Raw genomic sequence first — 13,519 nt, 5'->3', positions numbered from 1 at the left:
TCTCACAAGAGGCTGTGCATCCTCGCTGGAAGGACGACAGAGGCAGTAGGTGACAGAGCTACAGAGGCGGTGCTTTGCAGAGATGTCCCCTGACAGTTCCCGATACTCACCATAAGAATGCAGGAAATAGTTCAAAAGTAGTGTTTCTCAAAAGATGGCCTCATGTCCAGAGATGTGCCCATTAAAAAGACAGTTTTTGTCACCGCACCCCAGACCTGCTAACCTGGACTGGGGGGAGCCAAGGGAAGTGATCCTTACGGTCACAGATTGAAATGCTATCTACGAGGGAATTGACTGCACCTGAATTGTTTTAACCTCAAGCCTTTAGCCCCTCCAGAAAATGGAGCAAATGAAATCGAGACCTTGGAGAGCTTCCCGAAGGTGATTGCCAGGGATCACCTTCTCCTGGGCCGAGTCCCCCAACCAACAGCCCATGAAGAGTGGATGGAGAAGCCTTCCTGGTGGCTCCCCACTCCCTACCCCTAGCCCCCCAGAGAGGATGCAGGCAGGAATACAGCAGAAGCCCCTTCCCTTCTGCCTGGGCACAGAGCCAAAGCAGTCTCCGGGAGAAGCTGGACAGGAACCAGCCCTGTGCACTGACTTTGCTCCCTCTTGGTTGCTGCGCATCTAGGTACAGCTAAGATAAGCCCGTTGCAAACGAAAGAGCACTTGGGCTTCTGACATTCCAATCGTCATGCATCGTTCCTCTACTTGTTTCTTCAAGAACATTTATGAACTGTCAGGCACACCACTCCCGTACAGATCCTCATGGCTGTTAACACTGTCATCGAAAAGAAGGAGGGGATAGGAGGAGGTGACAGAGAAAGAAAGGGTGCTAGGTAAGAGAGCCGAGGTCACGGAGACAGACCCACAGTTTCCCGGGGTATCTCCTGATAAAATCATTCAATGCCCGTATGGACACGTGCAAACTCTGGAGCCAGGCTAGCCCGGTTGGAGTCCTGTTCTGCCCTTTAAAGGCTGTGTGACCTTAGGCAAGTCATTTGACCTCTCTGCACCTGTGCTTTCTCATCAGGGAAATGCGAATAATCATAGCACCTATGCCTTAGATTGTCGTGGGGATTAAATACCTAAGCACGCATCAAGTGCTCAACAGTGCCCGACACAGGAGTGTTGGATATATCTTAGGCATTCATATTTTTATAAATTGTTATGACGGGAGATAACTAGAAAATAATGAGAGATACCACAGATGGTAGAATGAGCTTTGCCTGGGGTGGCGTTCATGGATGTGTTGAGCTCATGGGAAAGGACACACCGCAGAGGGTAGGGGCCGTATGGCTCGCCTGTTGAGCCTTGAAGGGAGTCTGGATTGGGACGCACAGCCTAGCAGGGATGAACTAGGAAACCCAGGTCAGGTCAAGGTGTGGTTACCAGCCGCAGAATTGGCAGTGATCCCAACAAAGCCAATCAAAGTCAACTCTTAAAGAAAGCTGCATGATGACAGGAGAAGAGCTTTATAGAGACGAAGTGAGTGTCAATGTGTGGATGAAAGGGTCCATGGCAATGGTGCTTCTAGAAGAGCGTGACGCTTTGTCCCAGAATAGCTCTTACAACGTCACCAAACTATTCTCGGTGCCTTACATTTGTTAATCATTTGATCCTTATGACAACCTCACGAGGCAGACTATTTTTATTCCTATATTATAGATGAGTACGGAGGCACAGAGAGGTTAAATAACTTGCCCAAGTTCACACAGCCACTTAACAGCAGAGCTAGGATTTGAACTCAATGTCCGTAGGGTCTTTGCTCTTAACTATTATAGTCTATGGTATAATTCAACTTTATTAAGGGCTTACTATGTGTCACATGCAGTTGATGTAATTCTTATAACAGTTCTATGAGGTCGGAAATATTATTATTCCATTTTACAGAAAAGAAGACTGAGACTCAGAGAGGGTAAGTAAGTTCCCCCAGGTCACATAACTAGTAAGCAGCACAACCTTGTGCCCGGGCAGTCTGACTCCAGAGCTAGCTCTCACAGCCCCTGCCACAGAAAGCAACAATAGAACCATCCAGAAGAAAAAGGAACAAAGGAGGAGAAGATGATTTCTAAGCATGCATAATGTAAACAGCCCTAACGCAGCAGAAAGATTGGGGTGGGGACAAGCTGAGTGCTGAGGAGAGGTCATGTCTCAGACTTGTCTAAGACTCGTCACCGGAATGACTCAGGGTTCAAGTCTTAGGCAGAAAGCACAAGTTAAAAACACCATAATTTGTATTTCTTGACCCAACTCAAACTACAGGAACTCGGAGAAACTCAGATGTGGTGATTGGTTCCGCTCCTGGGCCTAGAGACTGGTCTATGAAAAGTGAACACCAGCTCACATTCATAGAGTTCCCACCATCCGCGGGGTACAAGGTGCTCACCCGGAATCCGCAGCCCTACGCTCAGCTCCTACGTTTCAGAGCACATGAGCAGGACCAAGGAGATAAGACATCTCTAACCCTCACTGACAGTCTCCTAAAATGTTCTTTCAGATTCTCCGTGAACATGAACTAGCGGGGAAGGAGCCACTAAGGCAAAAACGAGCAGGTAGGTAAAGCCTTTGCTTGGCAGTCTCTTCTGGTAAGCCCGATCAAATGACATTTGCTGTAACTTTTTAAACCCTGTGATCCCTATAATGCAGTCTCCGAGTGTATCAGGGTTCAATTTCTAGAAGCAATTACAAGGCAACTCCATTCCCTCCTCTACCTAATGATATTAAATGGATTTTAGCAGCACGTTACAAGCCCCTCACCTCCCCCCTCTCTGCTCCCGAGATCCTGAAGAGTCTGTCCCCAGTGGCTCTCTCCTCAACTCCCACTTCCTTGCCTTTCAAAAACACCAAACTGATTCCCCATATAAAATCTTTCATGGGCTCCCAAATGCCTTGGATCTCTCCAAGGATTTTCTCAAATCCAATCACCTGCTGGATTCTTAGCAGACCCCATGTGATTTTCCCACTTATTCTCCTTCTGTTTCCTTTCACATGGTCGCTGCCCACCCACCACCCTCCTTTGCCGGAGAGACTCCATTCACATGGGCTCCTGCCACGTAAGGCTTTCCATTGATTCCCCAGACAGGGAGGGGCCGTTTTCCTGGGTTCCCACTGCTCTTGTCACATTCCCATAGCACAAGATGCGTCCCAATGCTTTGTAATAACTTTACTTCCCGTTTGTCATCCCCAGTAGACATGAGTTCCCTTGAACCCTCCTCATCTCTGTAGCCTGGCACTGAGCCCAGTTTCTCAGTAAATGGGTGAACAAATAGAGAGCGTATGTCCCTGTCGCAGCTGCCCCTTTGTGAGTCGAGGGTGGGTTCCTACCGCCAAAGCTGCTGGCCCAGTGTCTGTACCAATTCTGGAGAAGGTAGAACTTCTTAACCTCCAGGATTATGACTGAATCCCGCCCAGACATGCCGTGGTTTGGTCTGTTTGGTCTTGTCATCTGCAGGAGTCATAAAGCCGCCAAAGAGGGTGGGCTTTCGCGGGGGCCAGGATAAAGGTGTCTGTTGGAGCTTCTCAGAGCACCAACCAGATCGACCTCTGCCCAGTGCTTGAAATGACAATTCGATCATATTTTATTAAGGACTCAAAATGTTCGCTGGAAGGTCATACCTTCATTTTTTCTTCCTTTGTCTTTCTTTCCTTCCTTTTCTGTTTCGGCTTTGTTTTATATCCTTATACACCCTCACTCCCCCACTCCCCTCCTTCCCTGAAGCAGTCCGAAGCACACAAGTGGCACTTTCTGTGCGTTTAAACAAAGCATCAGTGCAGGCACTCCCATCCCCTGAGCCCCCTGGCACCCTGTGACAGGAGCGGAGCTGGAGATGTCCCCATTCGGTACTTTGAACGATTTTCTTTTTAAGAACCAAAGTACTTGCGGGTGAGTTCCAGCTCCAGGTTTCTCCCAGGCTCCTGTAAGGCCCAGGCTGCCAGCCTCCTCGGGGACAGTCGGTGACCATACAGCTGTAAAAGTAGCGTCTTCCTGCGCTTCCGGGCCTGGCTGTCTGTGACCCGTGGTGACATCGTGAGAGGTTAGCCTTTTGGAAGGAAGCCACGTCTGCGTCTAAGGATTTGACATTCCAAAATTTTCCAGATGTGCTTTCATTGGAAACAATCATGATGATAATAAATTACCATAAAAATATATTTTCCGTTTATTATACATGATCCTCTGTGCGCTTAGGCTTTTAGAGTCGTTTTGGAAGGTGATAAGGACTCAACCCATCATCTGCAGAAGACAGTTTGACCTTGGGGCTTCTACAAAATCACCAAAGTAAGGAGTGGCTATGGAAAGACTCAGGGGCTAGACCTCAGAGAGCTGAAATATAAATTGCGATGGAGAGCACCATTCTCGAGGAAAACAGTGAAAGAAACCAACAGGAGGCAAACAAAGTTTCCAAGAAAAGAGAATTGTCAACAGGCATTTCCTTTTGAGGCACTGGATCAAAGCTTTAGGGTTTGGGATAGATAGAATCATCTTTAAAAGTAGGATCAGCACTCACTTTTATGCTCAGAGCACTCTGGGCTTCTTCCTAAGTTACTCCGGTCAGTTATATATCTTCACTGGGCCCTGATATGCACACACACGTACATATATGTGTATGTGTATGTATATTACATACATCATACAAACACAGACACATAATTGCATGCAAGTATCTATATGAGTTATTACATTTCAGAGTTGTTGAGATGATTAAATAATATTATGTACATTTTATTTAAATGTTACTAGGGTTATCTAGGGATTTATTCGTGTGTTTTTTTCATTGAAAACAAAGATTTATTTATAGAAATAATATTGCATTTGAAAGAGCCTGAAATCCCTGGTGCAAAGAAGCTCCCGTGTAGCCACTGAAGGCAGGAGAAGGGAAGCCATGGCATACCAGTAGTGTTTTAGGAAAACGAATTCAGAGCCCTGTTGGGGAAGAGGAGTCTGCACAAATACTTAGAGGCCAGAAGATCAGAAGAAGGGTGGATCTTCCAGTTAGAGCAGAGAGGCTACTGGGGGGCAGGGGGGAAATCAGAATAGGACAGAGCATCCAGAGTTACGCCCCGATGAAACCAGGAAGTGGATTCTAGATCGGCTGAGAGGCTGGCACACAGAAGGGACCGATGGAAGCCACCTGAAGTGAAAATTAGCAGATGGTTATGGCTGGATGAATTAGAGGAAGAAGTCAGTGCTCGGGAGACCGGCGAGGAGGCTCAGCAGCATGGATCATCACTGGTCCTGGTTCCTCGAGTGAAACGGGGAAGGAGAAAGGGGAGCATTTGTGAAAGACCTTACAAGGAGCGGGTCAAGAAGACATGGAGACAGACTTGACATAGGGTGAAGGGTAGCGGTGATCCACGTGATATGGTAGGAGCACACGGACCTGGGTGTCTGAGGGATGTGGAGGCCACAGGGAGAACCACAGCTGGAATGGGAATCTTGTCTCGGAGGTTTGCCAGGAAGCTCCAAAGTTACTCTTAAGGGCAATCTTCTCAGGGGAGTGCGAGTGGACGTGTCTTTATTGGTTAGAAGTAACACGCGTGTGTTCTCCGTGTCGTGGTGGAAGTGCTCTCTGCCAGGTTTCTGAGCCCGATTGGGGAATATTCTTGGGTCCTGGGCTGAAAAGTCCTCGTGGGTTCTTCTTTGGTTTCAGAAGGAATGACTGAGAATGGACACCTTTTCGAGAAAGGGAGACCCAGGGTGTCCTAGCCCCGTGCAGGAAGGGCTCACATTTAAGTACCTACCTAATGAGGAAATTGGGCTGCTGACTGCTGGTGTGGGAATCTCAATCTTTCTGCAGACCTGGCGGCCCCAGTGTGTGCTCACCCTTCATCTGGGTCCAGGAAATGCTGTGCATTGTCTAGGTTGAGGAACGTATTTCGGGGAGCGGGGGTTATGTTTTTGTCTTTCTTAGGATAGCACACGGCATTTAGTGCACTGAGCAAGCGGAGGTGGTGGCAGAGTGAGATGGCAAGAATGAGGCGCTCTCAGCCCAAGGTCTGGGGTTGGTTTTAGGGTTGATTGTTCCATGTGTTGGGAATGCTTTTTCCTTTTAATTTCTTTTCTTTTTATTTTACATTTATTTATTTTTGAGAAACGGAGTGAGACAAAGCGTGAGCAGGGTGGGTGGGGGCAGAGAGAAGGAGACACAGAATCTGAAGCAGGCTCTAGGCTCCGAGCTGTCAGCACAGAGCCCGACACGGGGCTCGAACCCACAAACTGTGATATCATGACCTGAGCCGAAGTCGGACGCTCAACTGACTGAGCCATCCAGGTGCCCCAATTTCTTTTTTTTTTAATTAAAATAATTTTTTTGAGAGAGAGAGAGAGAGAGAGAGAGAGCATGAGCGGGGGAGAAGAGCAAAGAGAGAGGGAGAGAGAATCTTGAACAGGCTCCACACTACACTCAGCATGGAGCCCGATGCACGGCTCGATCTCATCATAACCCGAACCAAAATCAAGAGTCAGACGCTTAACTGACTGAGCCACCCAGGCACCCCCCTTTTAATTTCTGATTAGTGTCGTTTGTTTGTGTAACAGTCTCAAAGGTGAGACCATTGGAGTAGCATTAGCTTTTCTTGACCTACCAGGGGGCATCTGCCTGTAATATCATCATCACACTTACTATCATTAATATTATTCTTTCTACCTGCTGTTTCAAAAGGGCTACTATAGGCCAGACAATTTGCTAGGGGCCCTCATACCAACTTCTTAGCAATTCTGCAGAGAAGATATCACTCCTTTTTTACACATGGCAAAGTGTGGCTCACAGAGGCTAAATGGCCTGTCCAGGTAAGAAGGTATTTCGGGGGCGCCTGAGTGGGTCAGTCGGTTAAGTGTCCGACTTTGGCTCAGGTCACGATCTCGCGGTTCGTGAGTTCGGGCCCTGCGTCGGGCTCTGTGCTGACAGCTCGGAGCCCGGAGCCTGCTTTGGATTCTGTGTCTCCCTCTCTCTCTGCCACTCCCCTGCTCACGCTCTGTCTCTCTCTGTCTCAGAAATAAATAAAACATTAAAAAAATTTTTTTTGGAAGGTATTCCGCTGCCCCTCTCGCTGGCTCCACAGTCCATGCTCATAGTGCAGAGTTAATAATTTTCAACATGTGTTTCTGGCTCCTGCCCATTAGATTCCATTCCACGGTTATTAGAGCAGCCTCACAGGGTAAGGAGTACAGAGCACCGTCTTCAACTTAGCGGGAAAAGAGCTTTCTACGGGTCTGACCTGGGTATGTGGCAAACTAGTAGAAACGACTCATTTCTCCAGACTTTACAGCCCAGCGTTCTATGACATGCGGGGATGCTCACCCTCTCTCCCATCCACACCTGCCAGTGAGCCATAGCCTGGGGCTCTGGTGGTTTTCCCCTGCGTGAACAAACCTTTCTAAAATCCAAATGGAGAACAGGATCCTTGGTCTATCTGTTGACAATGGTGCAATCAGAGACAGATGTGTAGCCAAATTGCTACCTATTAGAACATAGTAAGAAACAAGCAGAAAGACAGGCGTTTGTTAATATTTACCTGCTCCAGGGTGAGAAACAAGGGAGCCAAGTCTTCAGTGATCACGAAGCATCGTCCCTTTTTGGTCAAGAGAAAGATTACACCAACCTCCTTTCTCTTGGGAGATTGATTTAGGCATACTCAAGTCTGCACCTTCTGAGAAGCCACAATTCCCATTAGAGTTGCCAGGCAAAAATAATATTGTTTGCTTAAACAGCTGAGATTAAGACCCAGAACTACTTGTCGCACTTTGTGGCCAACTTTCCAGAAATGTCTCTTTAAGATAAGTGCTGCGTGTCGGGCAGCGATTTATGGGAAAAGAGAAGGGAAATCCTGGTGGTGTCGTACCTCTGGGCCTGCCCGATAGGCCTCCATCTGTGACACTGATGACACCTGGAATGTGCTACCTTCCACTTGGGGCATCGGTTGAGTCAGAAAAGTTCAGGCAAACGGCAAGAGGCCACAGGAGCCCAAGAAAAAGCAAACACATTAAACTCTGGAATCAGATGGTCCAGAGGCAGCAGAGAAGAACCTAAGGGGCTCTAAAAGGACACACAATGACACAGAAGTGGGAAAACCATCCCCTGTTCCTCCTGAGCCCCCTTGTAGCCTGGGGCAGATCAAGGAACATCACTCTCCCCAGCTCCAAAGTCCTCAGGTTTGGGAGAGGCGAGGCAAGCAGGAGTTGGCATTTCCATCCCAAACTGTGGGTCTGCCTCAGGGCTGTGAGTACAGTGTGCCTCTGGTCCCACCCACCTGTGGGTCACAATGACACCTGCACATCAAATCAGACACTCCCCCAGGGCCATACAGGGACAGGAATGACCCAGATCCCGAGGGCATCTTCTGTTCCTCAGGCAGGCCATGGAAATCACTCTCGGGGCTTTGGTCCTGATTTTTTCTTCCTGGAGTAAGAGGCCCCGAATATGCACATGGCAATCTCCTCCTCTCACTTGCATCTTTGCTCAACGTTTATGGCTTTAGAAAGGTCTCTTCTAACCATTCTAGATGGTTAAAATGCCACTCTGCCCTCACTCTGCCTGCCACTCTGTTTTTTGACCCTGCTTTAGTATCTCCTTGCCCTCCAGAACTGCCTGACATTGAAGTTTCAGCCTACTTTTACCTCCCGCACGGGTGCAGGAGACCCATGGAAGTAGGTAGAGCTTTGCCTCTCTTATTTACGCCAGGTCCCCAGCACCTAGCGTCGTGCCTGGGAAGTAGGCACTCAGCCAACAGTAAAGTTACTTATGAATCGATAAGTCAAGAAACTAGGGCACAAATGAATAAACCTAGCTAGACTTAAGATCAAAACCCATGAGTGTCAATGAGGGGTCACAGTGTGTTTTTCCTCAGTGTGGATTTCTAAGACATTTATGATGCTGAAACAAATAGAACAATGTTTTAGATAATTCTTCCATTTATTATTAATAATTTGGCTCTTGGATATGCTTTTATTTTGAAATTGACTTTGAGAATTGCACACTAGTTCTAAAGACACATTTCATAATAATGCCTTCTTTGTCTTTTAGAGTACATTAGGGTTTACAAAGTGGTCACTTTCATTATCTTCTTCCATTAGAGTTGTGACAAGGAGTGGTTAAAAGAAAATGGACTTGGGGTGCCTGGGTGGCTCAGTCAGTTAACTATCAGACTTCAGCTCGTGGTCCATGAGTTCAACCGTGCATCGGGCTCTGTGCTGACAGCTTGGAGACTGGAGCCTGCTGCAGATTCTGTGTCTCCCTCTGTCTCTGACCCTCCCCTCCTTGCACTCTGTCTCTCTCCCTCTCAAAAATAAATAAACATAAAAAAATTTTTTAAAAAGAAAAAATAGACTTTGGGGCGCCTGGATGACTCAGTGGGTTGAGCGTCTGACTTCAGCTCAGGTCATGATCTCACAGTTTGTGAGTTTCAGCCCCACAACAGGCTCTCTGCTGTCAGTGCTTAGCCCGCTTCAGATCCTCTGTCTCTCTCTCTCTCCCTGCCCCTCCCCCACTCATGTTCGCTCTCTCTCTCTCTCTCTCTCTCAAAATTAAATAAAACATTTAAGGGAAAAAAAGTAAAATGAACTTTGGAGTTAAGAAAATACGGTTTCAAATCCCAGCTTTAACATTTGCTATTTATGTGGCTTTAACCCATCAAGCCTCAGTTTTATCATCTGCAAAATGGGTATATGCATACTCTCCTCATGACCTAGACCCTACTGGCCAATGAATAAATGGCAGCTGCTATTATTGTTGTTACTTCTGTTATGATCACTTTTGATCCATCTGGCATGACTGAAGAAAGACGTGCACAAATGCACTTGGAGGCCACCTGACTGTCTCCATAGGACCAGAAGCAGGGCGTGTCTGAAAACAACAGCAACGACAAACAAAGCAAAAGCAAAAACAAAACAAAGACAAACAAACAACAAAACACACACACATGTAAAAAAAAACAAGTTTAGGCGCTAATATTGGCTCTCCAGGATTACTTTCTTGGTTTCCTCACTTGGATTAGAACATTAACTCCTAAACCTGCCTGATCCAGAATCACCAGTGGGAATTGAAACACACACACACACACACACACACACACACATACTCACACACACATTTCTGGACCTAATCCATGAAGATTTTACTTTGACTCACCTGGGTTGAGACTCCAAAGTATTCATGTGTGTTGAATTCCCTAGATGTACATAATCATCAGTCAAGTGCAGACCACTGGAATAGACGACTTCCAAGGGCAAGCCCCTAGCTTTTTGAGTTACTATTGGGTTGTTGAGCTTGTTTTAAAGAACTATTTCCATGCTGACGGCATTTCCTTCTCTAGTCGAGGTCCCCATCTTTATCAGCCTCTAGGGAGAAGTGGCACTCAGGAGTTCTGAAACTCCTTTAGAAGTTGTTGAAGAACATAAAAAGCAGATGAGCGGAGAGGAACTTAGAGGCTAGTGCTTTAATTACAGTTGCACGAATCCCATGGAAGAGAATTTGCTAAAACCATAGGAACTTTCCTCTTCATATTTTAAGCTTGTGGCTCAGTTCCCTGCAAGATCTCACTGGAAGGACCACCTTGGTTTCAGTGGGGAATGATGCCATTGATGAATCACCATGAACTGTGTCTGGAAAGGGTGGGCTCAGGGGTGAGCGGGAGGAATGGTGAGCCGGCAGGCATTGAGGCTATGGTGGGGGTCAGGCCCTGGGGTGCAACGACGCAGATGAGGAAGTGGGGGATGTGGGATTGTTATTGACTTCACTCTGCTAAAAAACCCTACCGTCTAGGATATCCTGTTTGCATTCAAGGGAGGAGATAGACTGCCTACGGACAAAGAGAATCCTGGAGCTAGGAATGCGCTGGAGGGTATAAACATTGCATTACTTTTCAGGAAAAAGAATATGCTCCAAGGCAGACTTTATAAATATTATGCAGCCGCCCTCCTCTCAAATGTTCCCTGTGGGCAACCCACCATGTCTAGAGTTAGGCTCACACAGATTAAGGTTAGCAATTCTTCCGGGAAGCCTGTTTTCATCACAGAACCATCAGAGAATCAGAAACAAAACAGGAAATTTTAGGCATCGCTGTGGTATCATGACAGCCTGTGACTCTGCGTCGGGTTTTAAAAGCCTTTTTTGCTCTGCTTGTAAATACATTTTTTATAAGGAGGAAATATACCTTAAGATGCAGTCTTAATTTTGAGAGATACACAAAGACTTTTTCACAGTTTGAGTTAATTACAGCAAGTTGCAGGACGGATGCCAAAATGAAATACTTCTCAACAAGGCTGATGAGTAAAACCCAACTTCTTCTTATTTGTTTGACTGTTTGTTTGCCTATTTTCTTCCAAGATTTTGTGTAAATTCAAATTAGTTACATGTAGTGTAGCATTGGTTTTAGGAGTAGAATTTAGTGAGTGATTCTAAAATCAGCCTTCCAAGGCATAGTTTATAACTATCAGTTTACAAATATTACAGCTTTCTGTAATAAAAACCTATTTACTGGAGTTTCCCACAATGAACTTAACTCATTTTTAGTCCTTCACATCAATATTCCTTGGAACGTTTTAAACAAATCTGGCAATATTATGGGAAAAAATTTTGCCCTTTTAGAAAACATAGAATTGATTTTTTTTTGGCAAAATATACATCATGCAAAATATACATCAGATTTGACTTAAAATTTCAAGTAATACTTTTGCAAGTATTCTCTAACCTTTTCCTTCTTTGACTGACAAGATCAAATAAGCCACAATTTGTCTTCTCAACGCATCTGTGTAAAAATTTCTCCTAATCTTTGAAGGTTCATCATTAGCTATGAAACTCGCTTCTGCTCCTCTTATGTATTTCAGCCAAGAATGAGCCAAAGATTCGGGCAGTGATGGGGAGGTGAATGTGTGGCTCTCTTAGAGGGTCACAATTTTAATAAGAGCTAATTGGGCACATGTTTATTATGGGGTGAGCTCCATGCCAGATGGAGTCAAGCCATGAGAAGTGAAAGAAATAGTTCCTGCCCTTGAGAAGCTTACAACTAGTGAACCAGACATGATGTAATACAGGAAATTATGAAAGGACATTCCAGTATATACATTGTCTGGCTTGCTGGTGGGTGGGTATGTGTTGGATCAAATGCATCTAGGATGCCAGACACAGAAACAGCCTGGAGGCCATTTGGAAGGGCGATGAAGAGCTGGAGATATCTCTGATTTTACGTTCTCCTGGGCAAATTTTACTTTTGTTGAGTACCCATCATGTTCAGGACACCAGAGGTACACAGCGAGAACTAAGAGCCCATGCTATGTGCGTAGGCTAAGGGCAAAGGGAATTAACAGGATGACTCTTCCTGGAGGCCTTCAAGCCATGCGTAGTTCAGATCTCAAAATATACACATGTCAGTTGAATGGTGTTGGAAACACCCTGACTCATTTCTCTGAGTCAGGACCGTGGCTTTATTGTCTGGATGATGCCAAGGCCCCCTGCTAGATCTCCCTGCTTCTGTTCTAGACAGGTCCTGAGCTTAGCCTGTGAATCTCTCAAATGGCCAGAGGCCACTATACTTGGACCAGAAAGATCAGTTGCCTTCCTTCTTTAAATGGTAAAGTCATAGACAGGGAGCACCATGAAGGGGGCAAGGCTGATGTGCCAGCATCCACATAGTCCTGTAATTGCCTTTAAATGTGGAACTGTCCGCCATGCTCCCTCTCTGCCCGCCAAACCCCCCCCCCCCCCCCGCCGCCGTGGTGAATTCTCACAGGTTCCTATGCTTTCCTTTCAGTTGCCTCAAGCAGAGTTGCGGCTGAAGAGTACACGGTTGATGTTGAGATCAGTTTTGAAAATGCCTCCTTCCTGGAGCCTATCAAAACTTACTTGAACAGCCTCAGTTTCCCAATTCAAGGGAACAGCACTGACCAAGCCACCACCACCATTTTAAGCATTGAGGTGACCACAGGTGAGTCAAAGGCCCGTTGCTATAGAATGGAGGGTTGGGAATATCAGGAGAGAAGCTGTCTGAGCTCCTTACTGTCACAGCAAATTGCAATTCGTAGGCAAGTGACGTGACTCAAAAAGGCCTGATGTGTGATTTTATGACTTCACGGCCTTCCAGAATGCAGCCCCTCTTGGCAGACTCCATAGCCAGTTCCTTATCTCAAATGGGAGCCAAATGTTTGCTTGGTGGTTTGTGTATTGGTTGTCACAAAATGGTCCCAAGATACTTCCAGGTCCTTCACAACAGGCTACTTGGTCCCATCCGTCTGGGTAGTCAGTGGGTACGGCAAGGGCTGGTTCAGGTATTAATAAGGAGCAAGTTCCCTTCATTTTGGGAGCATAGGTCAGGAAATGGGAACCAGGTACACACCTGGATTTGGAAGCAAGACATAATACAGAAACTCTAGGGCTGTGCGACGGGATTTTCTGATCGCTGCCTTCCTTTTGAGGTTATGTGAGCTGTCCTATTTCTCAGGCACCATCACCTGGGAAGCTATGATATGGGAGTCCCCCTTGTCCCAAACAAAGGTATTGCCTTGCAAACACTAACAGATTTGGGG

General features: G+C 46.3%; 1 protein-coding gene across 7 annotated transcripts in view; it reads left to right on the top strand.

Annotated features, from left to right (window-relative positions):
- The window catches only part of ADGRF5 (adhesion G protein-coupled receptor F5), a 100,305-nt gene that overhangs the window by 50,319 nt on the left and 36,467 nt on the right, over window positions 1-13,519 (top strand). For all 7 annotated transcript variants that reach the window (XM_040473703.1, XM_040473704.1, XM_040473708.1 and 4 more), the window contains exons 3-4: window positions 2,501-2,555; window positions 12,748-12,921. In XM_040473703.1, the coding sequence (XP_040329637.1) occupies window positions 2,501-2,555; window positions 12,748-12,921 (229 nt within the window). The remainder of the gene's footprint in view (window positions 1-2,500; window positions 2,556-12,747; window positions 12,922-13,519) is intronic.

The sequence above is a fragment of the Herpailurus yagouaroundi genome, unplaced genomic scaffold (genome assembly GCF_014898765.1).
Source record: "Herpailurus yagouaroundi ecotype Mexico unplaced genomic scaffold, PumYag 139, whole genome shotgun sequence".
Lineage (NCBI taxonomy): Eukaryota > Metazoa > Chordata > Mammalia > Carnivora > Felidae > Herpailurus > Herpailurus yagouaroundi.
The sequence above is the reverse complement of the archived record's forward strand: the minus strand, read 5'-3'. Positions and strand labels throughout refer to the sequence as shown.